This window comes from Ochotona curzoniae, unplaced genomic scaffold (genome assembly GCF_017591425.1).
Source record: "Ochotona curzoniae isolate NIBS_2020 unplaced genomic scaffold, NIBS_Ocur_1.0 contig_908, whole genome shotgun sequence".
NCBI lineage: Eukaryota > Metazoa > Chordata > Mammalia > Lagomorpha > Ochotonidae > Ochotona > Ochotona curzoniae.
Window position 1 is genome coordinate 14,052,334 of NW_024466607.1, and position 16,230 is coordinate 14,068,563.

A 16,230-nucleotide genomic window follows, 5' to 3' on the forward strand; every position below is an offset into this window, starting at 1 on the left:
GGGGGGCCCGGCCATATGGATGTGATTTCTCCGCTCCAAGGCAGACGGGCCGCTCCGCAGCGCTCGGCGCCCGCCCGCCCGGCCTTAGGCTGCTGCCCGTCCTCCCCTCCCTCCCTCTATTCCATCCCTCGCTTGCTCGCTCACTCACTCGCCCGCCCTCGGCGCATGGGCCCCGCGCCGGGCCCCGGGGCCGCGGGCCGCCCGGACGCCGGGGTCCCCTAGGCCGGGACGTGGGCGGGGCGGCCCGGCCTGACGCAGCTCTGCACCCCCCTTACCCCAGGGTCGGCGGCGGTGGCTGCCCCGAGGGACGCGACCCTAGGCGGTGGCGATGGGGGCCGCCCGGATCGCACCCGGCCTGGCGCTCCTGTTGTGCTGCCCCGTGCTCAGCTCCGCGTACGCACTGGTAAGTCCCTCGCTGCTCACGCCGCGGGACAGGCTGCTGGCTGTCCCTAGGGTCCCTGGAGCGCGCGGCTGCCGCGCTCGGCGCCTTGCCTTCTCCCAGTGGTCTGAACACGGAGGTGTAGGGGGTCCCCTCCACTCTAGGCTCCCCCGTGTCCGTTGTCTTGGGGTATCTGGAATGTGGGCTGCAGATGGCTGAAGTCGTCCCTACTTGGGAAGCCTGGGCTTGGGGTTGCGGCTCTGCCAGCTGCATGAGTGTGCCCGGGGTTTCCCTGAGCTGTGCTCCTGTAAGCTCCTGAGGTGACAACGTGCTGGGGCAGAAGACTGGTCCTCGGACCCCCGCGGGGAGCTATATGCCAAATTTGCTTATGGGGTCCTGGGCTTTCTGCAAGTTTTGTTTGCAGCCCTGAACACCCTGGCTATGAGCCTGAGGTCAGAATTGCCCAGGCAAAGGGTAGGATTTGGGGGCTGCATCCGGGTATGGTGGTCACCCACATATACACCAGCATGTATGCAAGTCCGGTTTTATCCAAGTGGAAACCCGTTGTCCCAGGGGAAAGGGAGGGACAGAGGGACGGAGGTCCCTTGGAGACCTTTCTCATTCCTCGTTCCTACAGAGGCGGTGAGGTGGGGTCAGGGTGGGGGACTCTGGTAAGTGAGGAGATGGCTAGGACACCTGAGCTCCTGTGTAGTGGACAACAGGACAGTGGAGAAAACTCAGGAGACATGGAGACAAAGGGGGTAGGTGTGAGAACAGGGGAGGTGGGAGGCGAAGGTAGAGGGGCAGCATCCTGGCCTGGGCGTGTCCCACCCTCAGCCACATCCCCCAGCAGCCCTGCCCCAGGGGACCCCTTCTTCAGGAGGTGGGGAGAGGTGTGCACTTGACATTAAGACCTCTGCTGTTCCCTCTCCAGAGGGGTAGATAGGCAACCCCCTCCCCAAAGCAGCAGCAGCTGCGTGTCCCCCATGGGAAGCTGGAGCCCTGGAGACCCAGCTCTGCTAGGTGCCTGTGCACGCTTGGGGTGGCCTTCTCCACACCTCTGCTGCCCAGAGCACAGGATCAACCTTTCCCTGGCAGCACCGCGCTCGGCGCCTTTCCCTTCAGATCCCCAGTGGCCTCCACTTACCAGGGTCTGGATCCTGGCTGCACTGCGGCCCCAGCCAGAGGTACCCCAGAGCTGTGATGGAGACTAGGGCGCGATGGGGCCAGGGTCATTCCCCAGCCTGCCTCGGCGAGCTCTGCGCATGCACACACATGCAGGTGGGCCGTGAGTGTGTGACGATGGATGGGCTGTGGGGGGACCACCAGTGATCAAATCCAGGGGTGAGTTCATGCGCATGTGAAGGTGGCACTCTGCAAGAGTGTCATGCATGTGTGCTGTGTGTGCTTTCTCACACCCAGGTCTGTGGTCTTATCTGGCTTTACCCCGCACATCTGTCTATCTGCTTGGTGCTGTTCTGAACACTGTCTGACATGCATTATCACAGGATAGTCTCCCTGATAACTGCCCCCATTCAACTGATCTCAGTCACATGTGCTGCCGCCATTGTTTGCCTCAGGCCAACCTCCACGTCAGGCCCTCTGCATCTGAGTGTCCTGAGCCTCCAGGGGTCCCCACAGCTCTCCAGGGAAGCTGAGCCATGTACCAAGAACCTGCCCAAGCATGAGGTTTAGGGGAAAGCAGGCTCCCAGCATACTCCTGACACAGCTCAGTGGTTCTGGACCTTCTTGGCTTCAGGAAGGTACAGGACGGTACAGGGTCCCCAATACCCTGGGCTTCCCTGCCATACAAATCTGTACCAGTGCCCAGCAAGCCCACCAAGCTCAGCTCATAGCCCCAACCTCAAACCTGTGTGCCACCTGTCAGCAGACTCCAAGACACAAGCTCCCAGGTTCAGCGACCTCACCATGCAGGGGCCAAAGAGAATGTTCCCCCTGGGAAGTCACTGGTGGCAACCAGACTCAGCTGGTTCATCCTGTGCCTTCCAGGGAGGCCCCAGGGTCACGGGCAGTGAAGCTTGGAGGACGAGGTGGGCTGATCTGGAGGTGGAGGTGGGGGTGGTGCGGTGGGGAGGGCTTGTCTTCAAGGTTGCCTGCTCCTGAGGGTACCCTGGACCCCCATAGACCTGGAGAAGAGAAGCCACAGCCTGCAAGGCAGGAGCTTGGTGTGAGGAGACATAAGGAGTAGCTGGCTGGGAGGAGTGGAGACCCCCTGCAGTTGGGAGCATGCTTGCTTTAAAAAGACTGGAAAGGACCAAGGAGTCCTGAGCGGTGGCAGTGTTTGGATTCCAAGCTGGACCTTGTCACAGAAGTCTGCCCGACACTTCCGAGGACCGGCCATTTTAAGGCACTGGCTCTGTGGGTCCATCCCGTGAGTGTGGGGTGAACCCAGGCCTCCTGGCTGCCTGGCTGAGCTCCTTCCTATAAAGCAGGCTGCGAGCTGTCCCTGGCAGATGGTCTGCAGGTCCCATTCTGAGGTGCTTTCTTTTCCTTCTAACCTTTGGGGGAAAATAGAATCCTCCTGTTATTTTTAAATTGTGTAATTGATACATGAATATGTTCTTTCATATAAGAGAGTCAGATAATAAATACAGCTTAAAATGGGAATGCCTTTCCCCTTGTAACAGTCAGGGTGGGGTGCGGGAGGTGTCCCCCATTCCTCATTTGGTGTCTTTCTGAACAGTAGTTCATTGTGTGTAGAATAGTCCAGGGTTCAGTTTTGTGGTTGTAATCGGATTGTTTAAAAAAATCCATGCTGTTTGTTTTTAAATGCAGGCTTGGGCAGAGCGTGTTTTTGTACTTATAGGTGTTGAATAGAGAACTTCCTCTTGGTGGGAGCTACTTGTCACTTTTTATCTGCTAGGCCATGCTGCCGGGCCCTACTTGTCACTTTTTAATACTGCATACTATTCCAGAATCTTCCCTTCATTAAATAGTCCAAGTTTTGTCTTCATATCTTGCGTGTGTGTGTGAGACAGAGGGAGAGAGAGAGACTCTAGACAGAAAAGCCCCTTGAAATGACCTCCTGTGTCCCATATAACTGCTTCCCAGTAGGATATTTCTAGATTTTGTCATCACTGGGCCTGAGGGCATACACACTTTTTATTGTAACAGGCATAGCCAAATTGTCCTCCACAAAGCTCATACAGGTTTGTGCTCCTGACACCCAGGCTGACCAGGAGGGTCCCACTGCCGGTGCCTGCTGTCTCATAGTACATATAGGGACCCCTCAGGGCCACCTTGGCTGAACATCTGTCCTGTTCATGTGCTGGCACCAGTGGCTTCTGGCCCAACTTGGGTGTGTGATCTGTCTTCTGCCAGAGCTAGCTCAGAGCCATTACCCATCTTTCTGTGGGTTATTTATCCTTTTCGTATTGATTTGTCAGAGCTTTTTATATCACATCCTGCTGTTCTGCGCGTGCCCACCCTCCCCCAACCACCCCAGCTCTCAGAACTTGCCTGTGGACAGAACGGCAAGAGGGGGGAGCGGACCCTCCCGGGAACTTGGGTTTTCTTCGGAATGTTTTAATGAGGCGGCAGGCGGCCTCCCCCAGATTCCTGCTGTGGGCCTTCTGGGGACACTCCCTGGTCTGGCCACCACACCAGGAAGATGGCTATTTTTGAGCGAATCCCGGGACAAAGAGCAGGTAGGGTGGGGAGCTGCAGACCCTGGCGCTGGGTGCTGGCTATGGTGTGATTCAGAGAGCATCCACGGTTTTTGAGTTAGGTTGGCACAGACATCAGGGCACTCCCCATCTTTGAGAGTGCCCCACTCAGGGTCCAGCCCTGGACCTGCTGTGAACCTGTTAGAACCTCGTTCTGTTCCCCAGGTCATCCTTCCAGGCCTCGGTCAGCCCAAGTGGAGATCCACTGCATCCCAGCAGCCGTCCCCAGCTCCATCCCATCGCCTGCCCCAAAGGCGGCCACGCTGGCTGGCCAGCATGAGAGGCGTCACCGTGCCTCACCCCCCCAACCCCTCCCAGCACCAGACACAGGCAGGCCTGTTCAGGAAGGCCTGGGGGGGGGGGGAGGGTAGCACTTGTCCGTCGTGGCGGGGCAGGACCAGGGGCTTGTCACAGCCTGCTCAGACAGGGGCAGCAGGGGCCACAGAAGCTGTCCTCAGCCATTTGGTGCAGGGGACACTGAGGGGTGTCTGCATGGGTCCCGGGAATGGGCCCCAGAGGATGGGTGCAGGATTCCCTGACGTTTGCTCCTAATAACCATGGTCCAGCTGAATTCTGCCCAGGGACAACTGGGCACCCCATCTCCAGTGGCTCCACAGGTATCTCTGCCCCTGTGACATAGAGGGGCGGTCCCCAGATGCTCACTTGGTATAGGGGGGCTCTGGACAGCCAATTCTGTGGCTGAAAGGGGGATGTGATGGGAGATGAACGCCATAAAGCAAGGCTGTAGCTGGGTGTGGGGAGGGCAGGGGCTTCCATGGGACTCCAGGGGCAAACACCGGGTAGACCTGCTTTCTGTGAAGGTGAGCAGAAAAGCGATTGCTCCCTCTCCCTACGGGGACCAGGCTGTGCCTGACAAGGAGGGAGGAGGTGACCCCTCCTTCCAGAAGGCATCCCCCGAGTAGCCCCTTGCCCAGAGGTGGTGGTGGCAGCCAGAGAAGGGTCCCTTTTGTTTCTGCCTTGTTTTTTTTGTCCGGAGGGAGAGGCTTCCGGCACGTCTGGGACTACAGACAGCAAATGTGTAGAATTTGGCAGTTAGGAGAGGAAGGGGGCGGGGTCCCCGTCCAATTGGTGGCATGGACCTAGCTGTCTCCACACCACTGTCACCATCACAGTGGGCAGCTCTGACATGCCCCCTCTGCCCTGCCCAGCACCCTGGCTACCATCCCCATCATCCCCCGTGTGGGAAGCTCGCCCACGCCTTCCCACCCACCCACGAGGGTCTGTACCACAACAGCCGTTTCCCTCTGCTGGTGAATTTCTTAGGAAATGAAAAGACATAGGCTTTTTTTTTTTTTTTAAATCTTTTATTTTCATTTTCTATTTGAATTTCAGAGAGAGACAGAGATGTACCACCCGCTGGTTCACTCCCCAAATGCCTGCAGCAGCTGGGGCTGGGCTGGGCCAGAGCCAGGGGCCAGGAACTCATTGAGGGTCTCCCGCCTGCTTGGCAGGGACCCCGCTCCTTGAGCCACCCTCAGCTGCACCTGGGTCTCTTGGGCACATACTCTCTCCCTGGGCAAGCAGCCTCTGTGTTTATAAGTAACACGTCGACTTCTAGCCCTGTCCTGCACCCTGCCTGGAGCCCCCCACACACACTAACAGTCCAGTTTCCCCAGGCTGTCCTCCTTCCCCGCCCCATCCCACCACCACCCAAGTCCACGCACAGCTGCACAGCTTTCCCTGCGTCCTCTCATTCAGTCTCGCAGCTGCATTGGGATTACGCCGAATTCACATGAAGATGGAAGCACAGGGTGGAGGGGTGGAGGGCTCAGCAGCTTTTGTCATAGGTGGTGGAGGTGGGATTCGACACCCAAGCTGCTTGTTTGGACAGAGGAAAGGCTCAGGCCGGTGCATGTGGGCAGCTGTGCATTGACACTTGGAAGCCGCCATGCAAGTGCTGCAGGGGTACCTCCCGCTTTACTTCCTTCACTCTGATTCCAATGTCTGTTGCTGCAGAGGAGACTAACTGGGGCAAGGGGTGGGCCATGTTCTCTGCAGCTGCCATAAGCAGTCCAGAAGTGCTAGAAGCACAGGTCCCTCTCCTGGGCATTCCCATGGAAATAAGACCCAGGAAAAGGATGTGGCTAACGCAGCAGAGGCACCTGTGGGTCGCCTGTTCTTGGTGGTCAGTGGGTTGGTCGCTGTGTCTGCCAGTTCTCACTTATGCCTCTAGTCCCGGCTGCTTCAGTGGACTGGTCAGAGCTCTGGAGCACTCTGTGGGCTGGCGGGAATGGGATGCACTTTCTGCTTGTCTTGGGTGGGCTGGAGGAGGCCAAGATGGTGAAGGAGGCACCCACAGCAGTGCTGGTGGCGGTGGGGAGGGTGGCGGGGCAGACGCGCGGCTTGTGATGGAGCTGCTGGTGGCCACGGCGGCAGTGTGGATGGTGTTTACCGCTTTGATCCCACAGGCCAGGATGGTGGTGATGGCGGTTGTGTCCCCGGGTGGAGCCGTTCTTTGGACAGATGGAAGTGATAGTGAGTGCTGTGACAGCGGCAGGCTGGGCGGGGCCCGCGGGGAGCTTCACGAGATCCTTGGCGTCCCCTGGATCTTGGCAAGCTTGAATCTGTCCGCCCTCGAGCGCCGTCACCCTGCGGCCGCTTCTGCCGGCTCAGCCCTAGCTGCGACGGGTTAGGTCAGTGGGATGAAGGAGTTTTGCAGCCAGCAGCCAGCACAAGGCACTCCTCTTCAGCCTTTTCCTTTGGGGGCGCACTGGTGTCCAGCTCAGGCCCCAGGGATACGCGGAGACTAACGACTCCGCCACGTCGCACACGTGGACGTTTGCCCAGAAAACACACGAATGCATGCATGTTCGCGAATGTGGCAGGTCCACACCCCCAGTCTGCACGCCGGACCTGCCCACGGGAGGACGCAGGAGGCCGGCCACACGCAAAGGCACGCCGCCGTCTGCGCAGGCGCGGGGACAGGGCGGGTTGTGGGGGGCGCGCTCCGCGCTAAGTGAAACCAGCAGAACTCCCGGGCTGGCCGAGCCAATTGGAGACTCCTTGGCCCTGTAAGCCCTTGCTGCTGCTGCCGCCAAGAGACTCGGTCAATTAACTTCCCCTGCAACCAGGCTCCTGACCCGCCCTCCCCTCCTTCCCTGCCCCTCGCATAGCCCCGCTTTTTCGTTTGCCTGGAGGACAGCCTTGTCCTGGCAAGTCCAAGATACGCTCTGCCAAGTGTAGTCAGAGGGAGTTGAATCCTGACTTATGTGTGGGTCGGGGTTAGAGTGCATCACCCTACCAGTGAGGGCTTAGGGGTGCTCACTGCCAAGCTAGATATTGCAGAGATAACTCCATCCTCCCCAGGGGCCAGGGCTCAGACCTCCTCCGCAGCCACCTGCTCAGACATTTCAGCCCCACCTCCACCTGAACCAGATACCAGGGAGCCCTGTAGGGTGTGAGGCTAAAAAGCAGCGGGAGAGGTCAGGCAGAAAGCAACAGGTGCGAGGCAAGGCCTCCGCAGCGTGCTCACACACAGGCTGTGCTTGGAGCCAGGGAAGGGGTTGCCCAGGGTGAGGGACTCCCGCCGGTCTCGCTGATACCCATTTCTACACTGGCCACTTTCAGCAAGCCTTCTGTCTTCTCCCTGTTGTGCTTCCTGGGAGGGGTGAGGGACTGAGGCCTTCCCCACTCGCTGGGGAGCTGGACCAGGATGGAAATTGGTGACTTCCAAGGTCTCTAGGGCTCCGTGACGTGAAGGAATCCAGGCTGTTTCTGTCCCCATCCCCCACCGCCATCCAGGCCCCCAGAAGGCAGCCAGGACCCTGTGAGAATCTGTCCTGGGACATTCCATCCACTGGCCTGGACCCTGGGGAGTGGACCGACACAGAATAGCAATGGCCACAGCCTCAGGGTTACTAGCAGGCAGGGCCAGGGACCGCACTCCCTCTTCCCCTCTGATAGGGCAGGCTTGGGAGCTGCACATGGCAGGTTGCCCAGCTGTGGCGGCCTCTCCACCTTGCCTCTGGAGTGGGTGACCCCTTGGGAGAGGCCGGGATGGCTCTGCCTCCCCACCCCCATGCTGGAACCCCCTGACCTACAGCCTGTCCTTTGCTCAGCAGGTGGACGCGGACGACGTGTTCACCAAAGAGGAACAGATCTTCCTGCTTCACCGAGCCCAGGCCCAGTGCGACAAACTGCTCAAGGAGGTCCAGCGGAGGCCAGGTCAGGAGAGGGAAGGGGCAGCAGGGAGGGTGGGACCCACAGGCTCAATGCTCCTGGACATCTCAAGGATTCTTGGGTTGACCCTCATTGGTCCTTGGACACCACTCATCTGCCAGACACAAGGGTGGGAGGCAACAGTGGCAGAGCCTCAGGCAGGGTCCTCCCAGAGTATTCTGACTTCCTGGGGATGGGGCAGGAAGGCAGCCACGGGTCAGTGGGCTTTGGTCAAGCGAGGCAGGCCCAGATTGGGAGCTCACCCCAGGACAGAGGGCTCCCTGGTGGGAGCAGCTGGAGTGCCCCAGGGACCGGGTGGGGATGGAAGATTGGGTGTCTGGGGCCAATTGTTAGCATTGCCAAGAGAGGCGGAGCCTGGCCTGGGGAGAGAGCTGCATCTCACCTGTGCAGCATCCCTCTGGGACCCCTGTTCTCTGGAAGCACGCACCACTCAGTTTAATGGCTCCTGGGGCTTGAGTCAATGGTGGAGCCAGGGTCTCCCCAGCACCCACCTGGGCCTGCGATGTCTGTCTCGTTAACAACCAGCCCATAGAAGGCCCGCTGGACTGAGCCGCCAGAGCGGTCCCTTCCCACAGCAGGTCTTTCAGCCGCTGAACACTCAGGATGCAGCATGCGGCGGCATACCCACCCTGCAGGGTGCATCTGAGCTGTGATCACACTCAGCCCTGTGGCTCCTAGTCTCCGCAAGGCCAAGGGGGCCTAGCTGAAGCCCTGGTCCTGACTGTGGATGCCTGGGGGCGGGGGTGAAGGGAAATATGCCCTTTGCTACCTGCTGGCCTGCAAGGAGCCCCTGCCTCCTGCTTCTCACTCCCCACACCCACTGACATCCAAGGGTGGAGGCCAGAGGATAGGTATAGTGGTTTTCATTTTTGTCCAGGCCCTGGACAGTTTCCTTCAGACCCTGACATGGGAAGACCGGGGCTTCTGCTTGGGGTGCAGCAGAAGGGATGCAGGTCAGGCCAGGAGCAGGGCTTTGCAGCCAGAGAGAGACCTCCCACCAGGCCGGACTCTCCAGGGTTCCACAGGCCAGGGCGGGTCTCCTCCCTCCATTCTGCCTCCTTCTCCCTGGGGGTAGCCTCTAGGTAGCACACCTCCACCTCCTCTGTCCGCACTCCCTGGCGCCCCCTGCTGGGACCTTTGTGCCCACCGTTGGCAACTTCCCTGCCTTTGGGTTCTGTCCATACATGGGAGCATCTCATGGCCTGTGGGGCCCTTCTGGGGTCAGTAGGGTTGGAAGAGGACAATTCCCCCATGCATGGGTCTAGCAGCCAGCACCCCCTACTCTATTTCGGCAGCTGACATAATGGAGTCAGACAAGAAATGGACATCTGTGTCCACTTCAGGGAAGCCCAGAAAAGAGAAGGCATCCGGGAAGCTCTATGCCGAGTCCAAGGAGGACACGGAGCTGCCTGCAGGCAGCAGGCACCAAGGTAAGTCCCTGCCTACGTGTGTCCCTCGGGTGTGGGCCTGGACCTCCCCCCGCCCCATCCCCCTCGTCCCCATCCTCCCCATTGTGCACCTCCTGGCTCCTCAGCTTTTATGCTACCCAGAAGGGCAACATATGGATTGCTGAACGGACTTAGGTGCCAGCACCACCCAGGAGGGGCCCCGGGGCTATGACCACCTGTGCAGGGGAAGAGCCAGAGAAGGGACTAGGGGCCAGAGTGGTGGGTCTGTGACTCAGTGGCTAGAGGGGCTGTGTTAGGCAAGGCACAGAATAAGAGAGGAGTGGGCTGGAGACAGTAGGACAGGCGGGGGCAGGGAAGGGGACACAGGGCTGTGTCGTCCCCCAGGGAGGTGAGGAGAGACAAACACACAGCCCAGGCTGTGGCCACAGGGCTGGTTTGAACCGGTCGGGTGGGCAGCGGATTCCAGATGGGCCACATCTGGGCGGCTGTGGTCACACTGTGGCTCCCTGGGGAGCAGAGAGAATTGTGGCCCTGGTGTTGGGAGGGGCTGGGAACATGGTGCCCAGCACAGAGAGCCTTTCAGCAGGCTGGGTAGGTTGGGCTATCAAGGAAGCCTTCCAGGGTGGCTGGAGCCCGGTTGGGGACGGAGAGATGGATGGATGGAAGATGTGAGCTGGGGCTGGTTCAGGGAGACCCAGTGGCTGGGACCCAGTAGGGTCACTCAACTTAGTGTCTGCAGTGAGGCTGGGGACCCTAGAGAGAGGTGCACCCTAAGAAGTTGCCACCCTAATTATCTAGATTTGGGGATTGTGTCCCCATCATGAGTGGCCATGGAAGTGGCACAGCAGGGATAGCACCGCAGTGTGGTGGACACAGAGGGAGTGGTCTCACCCAACTCCCTGGACAGCTGCCTGGGGCTAGCCTTGGAGGCCAGCTATCCAGTCTTCCTGCCCCAGGGCCTGGGAACCCAGTTGTGTGGGAACTTGCCTAGAAGGTGGGAATCAGAGCAGGGAAGACCCTGGGCTGTGGCTGGGCTGAGCCCCTGAGGAGGGCAGGGCCTGGGGCTGTGTGACCTGCAGGTCTCCCACCCACTTGTCTCATCAGCTCTACTGGAAGGTGGAGCAGGTGTAACACAGAGAGTTGGGTGAGGTCTGAGAGGGCATGGCAGGCAAGAAGGCCAGCCTAGGGGTTGCAGTCCTGGGGGATTGCATCTGTCCCCACAGGTGTGTGCTCGTGCCTGTGGGTCACAGCCACGAACCTGAGTCCCTCTTGGTGTGCCATCCTCTGTCACCTATCTCGGCACAGGGCGCCCCTGCCTGCCGGAGTGGGACCACATCCTGTGCTGGCCGCTGGGAGCTCCTGGCGAGGTGGTGGCCGTGCCTTGTCCTGACTACATTTATGACTTCAATCACAAAGGTGAGGCCAGGATCAGGTGGGGGACTGCAGGAGCGCCAGGGCTTTGGAGCCCAGGGCTGTGGTGGTGGGTTGGCAGTTTCTGACCTCTCTTCCCCACCCCGCCTCCCCACCCTGCCCTTTGACCTGTAGGTCACGCCTACCGACGCTGTGACCGCAATGGCAGCTGGGAGCTGGTGCCAGGGCACAACCGGACGTGGGCCAACTACACCGAATGCCTCAAATTCATGAGCAATGAGACTCGTGAGCGGGTGCGAACTTCTCCAACTCCACTCTCTCCCCCGGCATCCTGACCCCAGAAGGCCTCCCCCAGCAGGCCTGATCTGGCCCTTGCCTGACTCTGTACCCAGGGCTCTGACCGTGTGTCCACCCTGCACAGGAGGTGTTTGACCGCCTGGGCCTCATCTACACTGTGGGCTACTCCATGTCGCTGGCCTCCCTCACCGTAGCCGTACTCATCCTGGCCTACTTCAGGTGGACGTGGTGAGGGGTGGGACTGAAGTGTGGGAACCGGGACTGTCCCCTCCGCAGTCTATCACTAACCCCCTCATGGTGACGTCTCCCGTCCCACAGGCGGCTGCACTGCACACGCAACTACATCCACATGCACCTTTTCCTGTCCTTCATGCTGCGTGCTGTGAGCATCTTTGTCAAGGATGCTGTGCTCTACTCCGGCTTCACGCTGGATGAGGCCGAACGCCTTACCCAGGAGGAGCTGCGCCTCATCGCCCAGGCGCCCCCGCCGCCTGCAGCCGCCGCTGCCGCAGGCTACGTGAGTGCCACCCCTGGCTTGCTGTCCTGCCGTGCCAGTGGCACCTGCAGCCCGGCCTTCCCTCTGCCTATCCCCTGTTTAGGTCACTGTGTCCTCGGCACCCCTGAGCTTCGCACCCAGCCCCAGGCTTCTGCGTGTCCCGCTGCCCCCTGTGCCACCATCACCAGGCCTGCACCTGTCCTATCCCACCAGCCCTGGCCCAGCCCTCCTGCTAACACCAGCTGGTCTCCTAGGCGGGCTGCCGGGTGGCTGTGACCTTCTTCCTTTACTTCCTGGCCACCAACTACTACTGGATTCTGGTGGAGGGGCTGTACCTGCACAGCCTCATCTTCATGGCCTTCTTCTCAGAGAAGAAGTACCTGTGGGGCTTCACGGTCTTCGGCTGGGGTACGCAGGCGAGGCATGGCGGGCAGGGGGAGGGCGCTGCCCACACAATGGAGGGCTGCAGGTGGGATGCCTGTGCCCCCACCCCCAACTCCAGGCCCTGGCACAGGACTTGGCCGGGGGTCAGGGGACAGCTGGTGTTGGCTTGGTGTAGGGCAGCAACTCAGCTGAGGTCAGATTTATCACAGAAGACAGGGAGAGGGATTCTCTGGGGTCAAGGTTGAGCTCAAGTTCAGAGTGTAATTTTGGCACTAGCATCTGTTGTGGTCCCACCAGTTCCCTTCCAGGGAGGTGGGGTCCACACCCCCAGGCCCTGGCCCTGTGTCCTCTGGGCCCAGAGGCTCAGGCCCCTCTACAGAACATGTTCCCAGGCTTAGCTCACAGTGCCCGGCCCCCGCGGGTTCTGGGATCAGTTACTGATAATTGTCCGTTATTGTTGGCAGCTCTGCAGCTTGGCTGGGCTCCCGGGAAACCGGCCAAACTGTGGAGGGGTGGGCCAGGTGGCTGGAGCCCTCCCCACACATGACACCCAGAGGCCCTCAGGTCAATAGCCATAGCTGCCCTGCCCCTTGGCACACACCCTACCCCTGACCTCAAGCATGGCAAGACCCAGGGGATGGGGGTGGGCAGGCCTGGGCCTAGGAACTGAGGCGGGCTCTGGGGCCAGGAAGTGTCTGGCCAGGGGAGGGGGCCAGAAACACCAGATGGGTAACACATAGAAGCCTGTGGTGACCCAGGGACACCACAGTTCTCTCTCTAACCTGAAACACAGGGCACACAGCTGCCCCTAAAGGTGCCCCAGGCCGAGCATGGAGTTGGGGGAGGGCTGCAGGGCTCTTGGTGGCACCTTATGCCCTCTGAGCCAGTTCAACTGGGACTCAGGAACGTAGCCCAGGGGCCCCTGCCCAGTCTGGGCCATCAGCCTCCCTCTGGCCTTAGTCATGAGGGCAAGGACCCCCTCCCCCCGCCCCCCACACACACGGGGTATGGAGAGCACAGTGCTGGCATTAGCTGAAACTAAGATGGGAGGCGGCAGTGTCTCCCAGCAGTGTGTACCTGGGGGGCGGAGAGGGAGTGACGCCCGATGGCGAGAGTGGCACCCAAGGCCCCTCACACACTACCCCTCTGTGTCCACAGGTCTGCCTGCCATCTTTGTGGCTGTCTGGGTTAGTGTCAGAGCTACCCTGGCCAACACCGGGTAGGTCCAGCTGGAGAAGGGGGCCAAGGGGACACCCCTTTTTGCTCTGTGACATGCAGGAGGAAACTTCCTATACCCTGGCCCTGAGGCCAGCCTGTAGCCCAGAGCGCCCTTGGGGTCCTGCCCTGAGGATGGGGCACATGCCCACACCCACTAGCTGCTGCTGCCAGAGCTGAGCTGGGGGGTACCTTCTGTGGGCAGCTTTGGTGCCTAATGGGAAGGGTGGCGGCTGATGCCTTATCCTCCCCCAGGTGCTGGGACTTGAGCTCCGGCCACAAGAAGTGGATCATCCAGGTGCCCATCCTGGCCTCTGTCGTGGTGAGCAGGGGTGGGCAGCAGTGTGGACATGAACCCTGTGCCAGGGGCCTCGAGGTATCCTCTGGGCACTTCCCCTACCCCGCCATCCCAGGTCTGAGCCCAAAAGGCAAGGGTAGAGCCGAGCCCTGGATCCCAGCCAAGCTGCAGACTCACCATGTAACCTTGATCACTCCGCAGCTCAACTTCATCCTCTTCCTCAACATCGTCCGGGTGCTGGCCACGAAGCTGCGGGAGACCAACGCTGGCCGGTGTGACACACGGCAGCAGTACCGGTGAGCCCGCCCTGCCATGGGCACTGACCCCTGCTTTGTGAAGGAAGGAGCTTCTCACCAGAGGAGAACCAACCTCACTCCAACCCCCTTCCCCATCCCGGGCCACCTGGGAGTCAACTTGGCCCAGTTGGTGTCAGGCCCTGCCTTGGAGTTGGGAGTCTGTGGGGCAGGAGCATACTCAGCCCTCCCCTCAGCAGGCTAGAGGGAAAGGTGTGCTGTGGATGACCCTTAAACAGAGGAATTGGCCCTGGGCAAGAGGGGGTGTGTCCCCCTGTGGGGCCAGCAGGTGCACAGAGGCCATCTCTGAGAACCCAGGGGCCTTGATAATGCCCAGGGACACAGCCGCTGGGCAGCCCACAGGGCGTGGGAGGAAGTGGCCTGGCCATGACCTCCCTGCCCCGGCCCAGGAAGCTGCTGAAGTCTACGCTGGTGCTCATGCCGCTCTTTGGTGTCCACTACACCGTCTTCATGGCCATGCCCTACACCGAGGTCTCAGGGACGCTCTGGCAGATCCAGATGCACTACGAGATGCTCTTCAATTCTTTCCAGGTGCGTGGTCCCAGGAGGCCAGGCAAGGGGCAGGGCAGGATGGGGCGGGCAGGAAGGGCTGCCCCTGACCCCCCTCTCTCCACAGGGATTCTTTGTGGCCATCATATACTGTTTCTGCAATGGCGAGGTAAGCAGGGGCCACCGATGTCTTTACACTTATACGCCCTGTTCTCTGTTCCTGTGAGAACACTCCTTGGGACAAAGGTGTCAGGATGTGTGGGGTCTTCCTACACTGGCATAGCCCTCCATGACTTCTTGGTTGGCTGAGTTCTGTGTAAACTCCAATGAAGGACTTGGCCACCCTTGGGGCTTTTCAAGCATCTTGGGTTTGAGCCATTGGGCACTGGGTTCTGAAACTGGGTTCTCTATTGCTGTTTCTGTTAACTATGAGGGTAGATGTCGAAGAACTTGGTGGGGGGACATGCAGCACAGGGGCAAAGACACCCCTGACCACCTGCTTTTCTGCTACCCCAAGGTGCAGGCTGAGATCAAGAAATCCTGGAGCCGCTGGACACTGGCACTGGACTTCAAGCGCAAGGCACGCAGTGGGAGCAGCAGCTACAGCTATGGACCCATGGTGTCCCACACAAGCGTGACCAATGTGGGCCCACGTACTGGGCTTGGCCTGTCCCTTAGCCCCCGTCTGCTGCCCGCCGCCACAGCCAATGGCCACCCACAGCTGCCCGGCCATGCCAAACCAGGTGTCCCAGCGCTTGAAGCCACACAACCTGCCATGGCTGTTCCCAAGGACGATGGATTCCTCAATGGCTCCTGTTCTGGCCTGGATGAGGAACCCTCAGGGCCAGAGCGGCCGCCTGCACTGCTGCAGGAGGAGTGGGAGACGGTCATGTGACCTGACATCCAGGGCTGGACCTGCTGGTGTGGCAGGGGATGGACAAGTGGACCAAAAGACACGTGGTTGGGTGGCTGCCAGCTCAGGGCTGTGGCCAGGAGAAAAAATAAGAAAAAAGAAAAAAAAGGAAAAAAGAAAAAGGAAGCGGTGTGTGGCTTTCTGTGGTCTCCGGGGGGAGGGGGCTGGGTGCCTTGGAGGATTGGGAGGGGTAGGGGAGAGGCCAGGAACCACGGAGCGGTCCTGGTGTCTTGGCCCCCAAGAGGAGGAAGGGGATCCGGCCTGGCCAGTAGGAGAGTTCAAGTTTGTAGAGGTGACAGCAGCCCAGTGGAGCTATGCAGGAGTCCAACCTGAGCCCCCAACCCCCTCACTGCTGCCACCTCAGGCTGCTGAGCCCCCCATCATTGAGCCTCTCCTGACCAGCTGGAAGCACTGAGCTCAGCAAACCTCAGGATAAGGCTGTGCCTTCCTCTTCTGTCCAAGGGCCCCCGTGGGGTCCAGCCCCTCCTCCCAATCTGGATTGCCTCTGGGACAGGGTTGGCCTCTTCCCTCGGATCTGGGATCCCCATCAAGGACCAAGCCGGGTCTCCCGCCTCAATTATGTCATACCTCCTCTTGGGATGGACCCACCTCTGAGAATGCTGTTGTCTGGACTGAGTGTCCCTTGCCTTTTCCCCTGCTCCACACCTCTGTCCCCAATCTGTTGTCCTGTCCCCAGGTCAGGCCAGCTCTCACAGCTCACCTGGACACGTCCCAGAGTTCAGGCCATCTGTCCTTAGCTAGGCCTCCCTGCAGGCTGA

At 60.2% G+C, this 16,230-nt stretch overlaps 1 protein-coding gene across 1 annotated transcript; it reads left to right on the forward strand.

Moving 5' to 3' along the window:
* Positions 1-280: 280 nt before the first annotated feature.
* On the forward strand, positions 281-15,577 carry PTH1R (parathyroid hormone 1 receptor). Its single transcript, XM_040994358.1, has 14 exons — positions 281-403; positions 8,148-8,250; positions 9,561-9,695; positions 10,980-11,090; positions 11,220-11,338; positions 11,467-11,561; positions 11,661-11,859; positions 12,093-12,246; positions 13,381-13,441; positions 13,693-13,759; positions 13,937-14,031; positions 14,439-14,580; positions 14,666-14,707; positions 15,056-15,577. Exons 1-14 carry the CDS (start codon positions 329-331, stop codon positions 15,431-15,433), a joined length of 1,776 nt encoding a protein of 591 aa, XP_040850292.1. The 5' UTR covers positions 281-328; the 3' UTR covers positions 15,434-15,577.
* Positions 15,578-16,230: the final 653 nt, after the last annotated feature.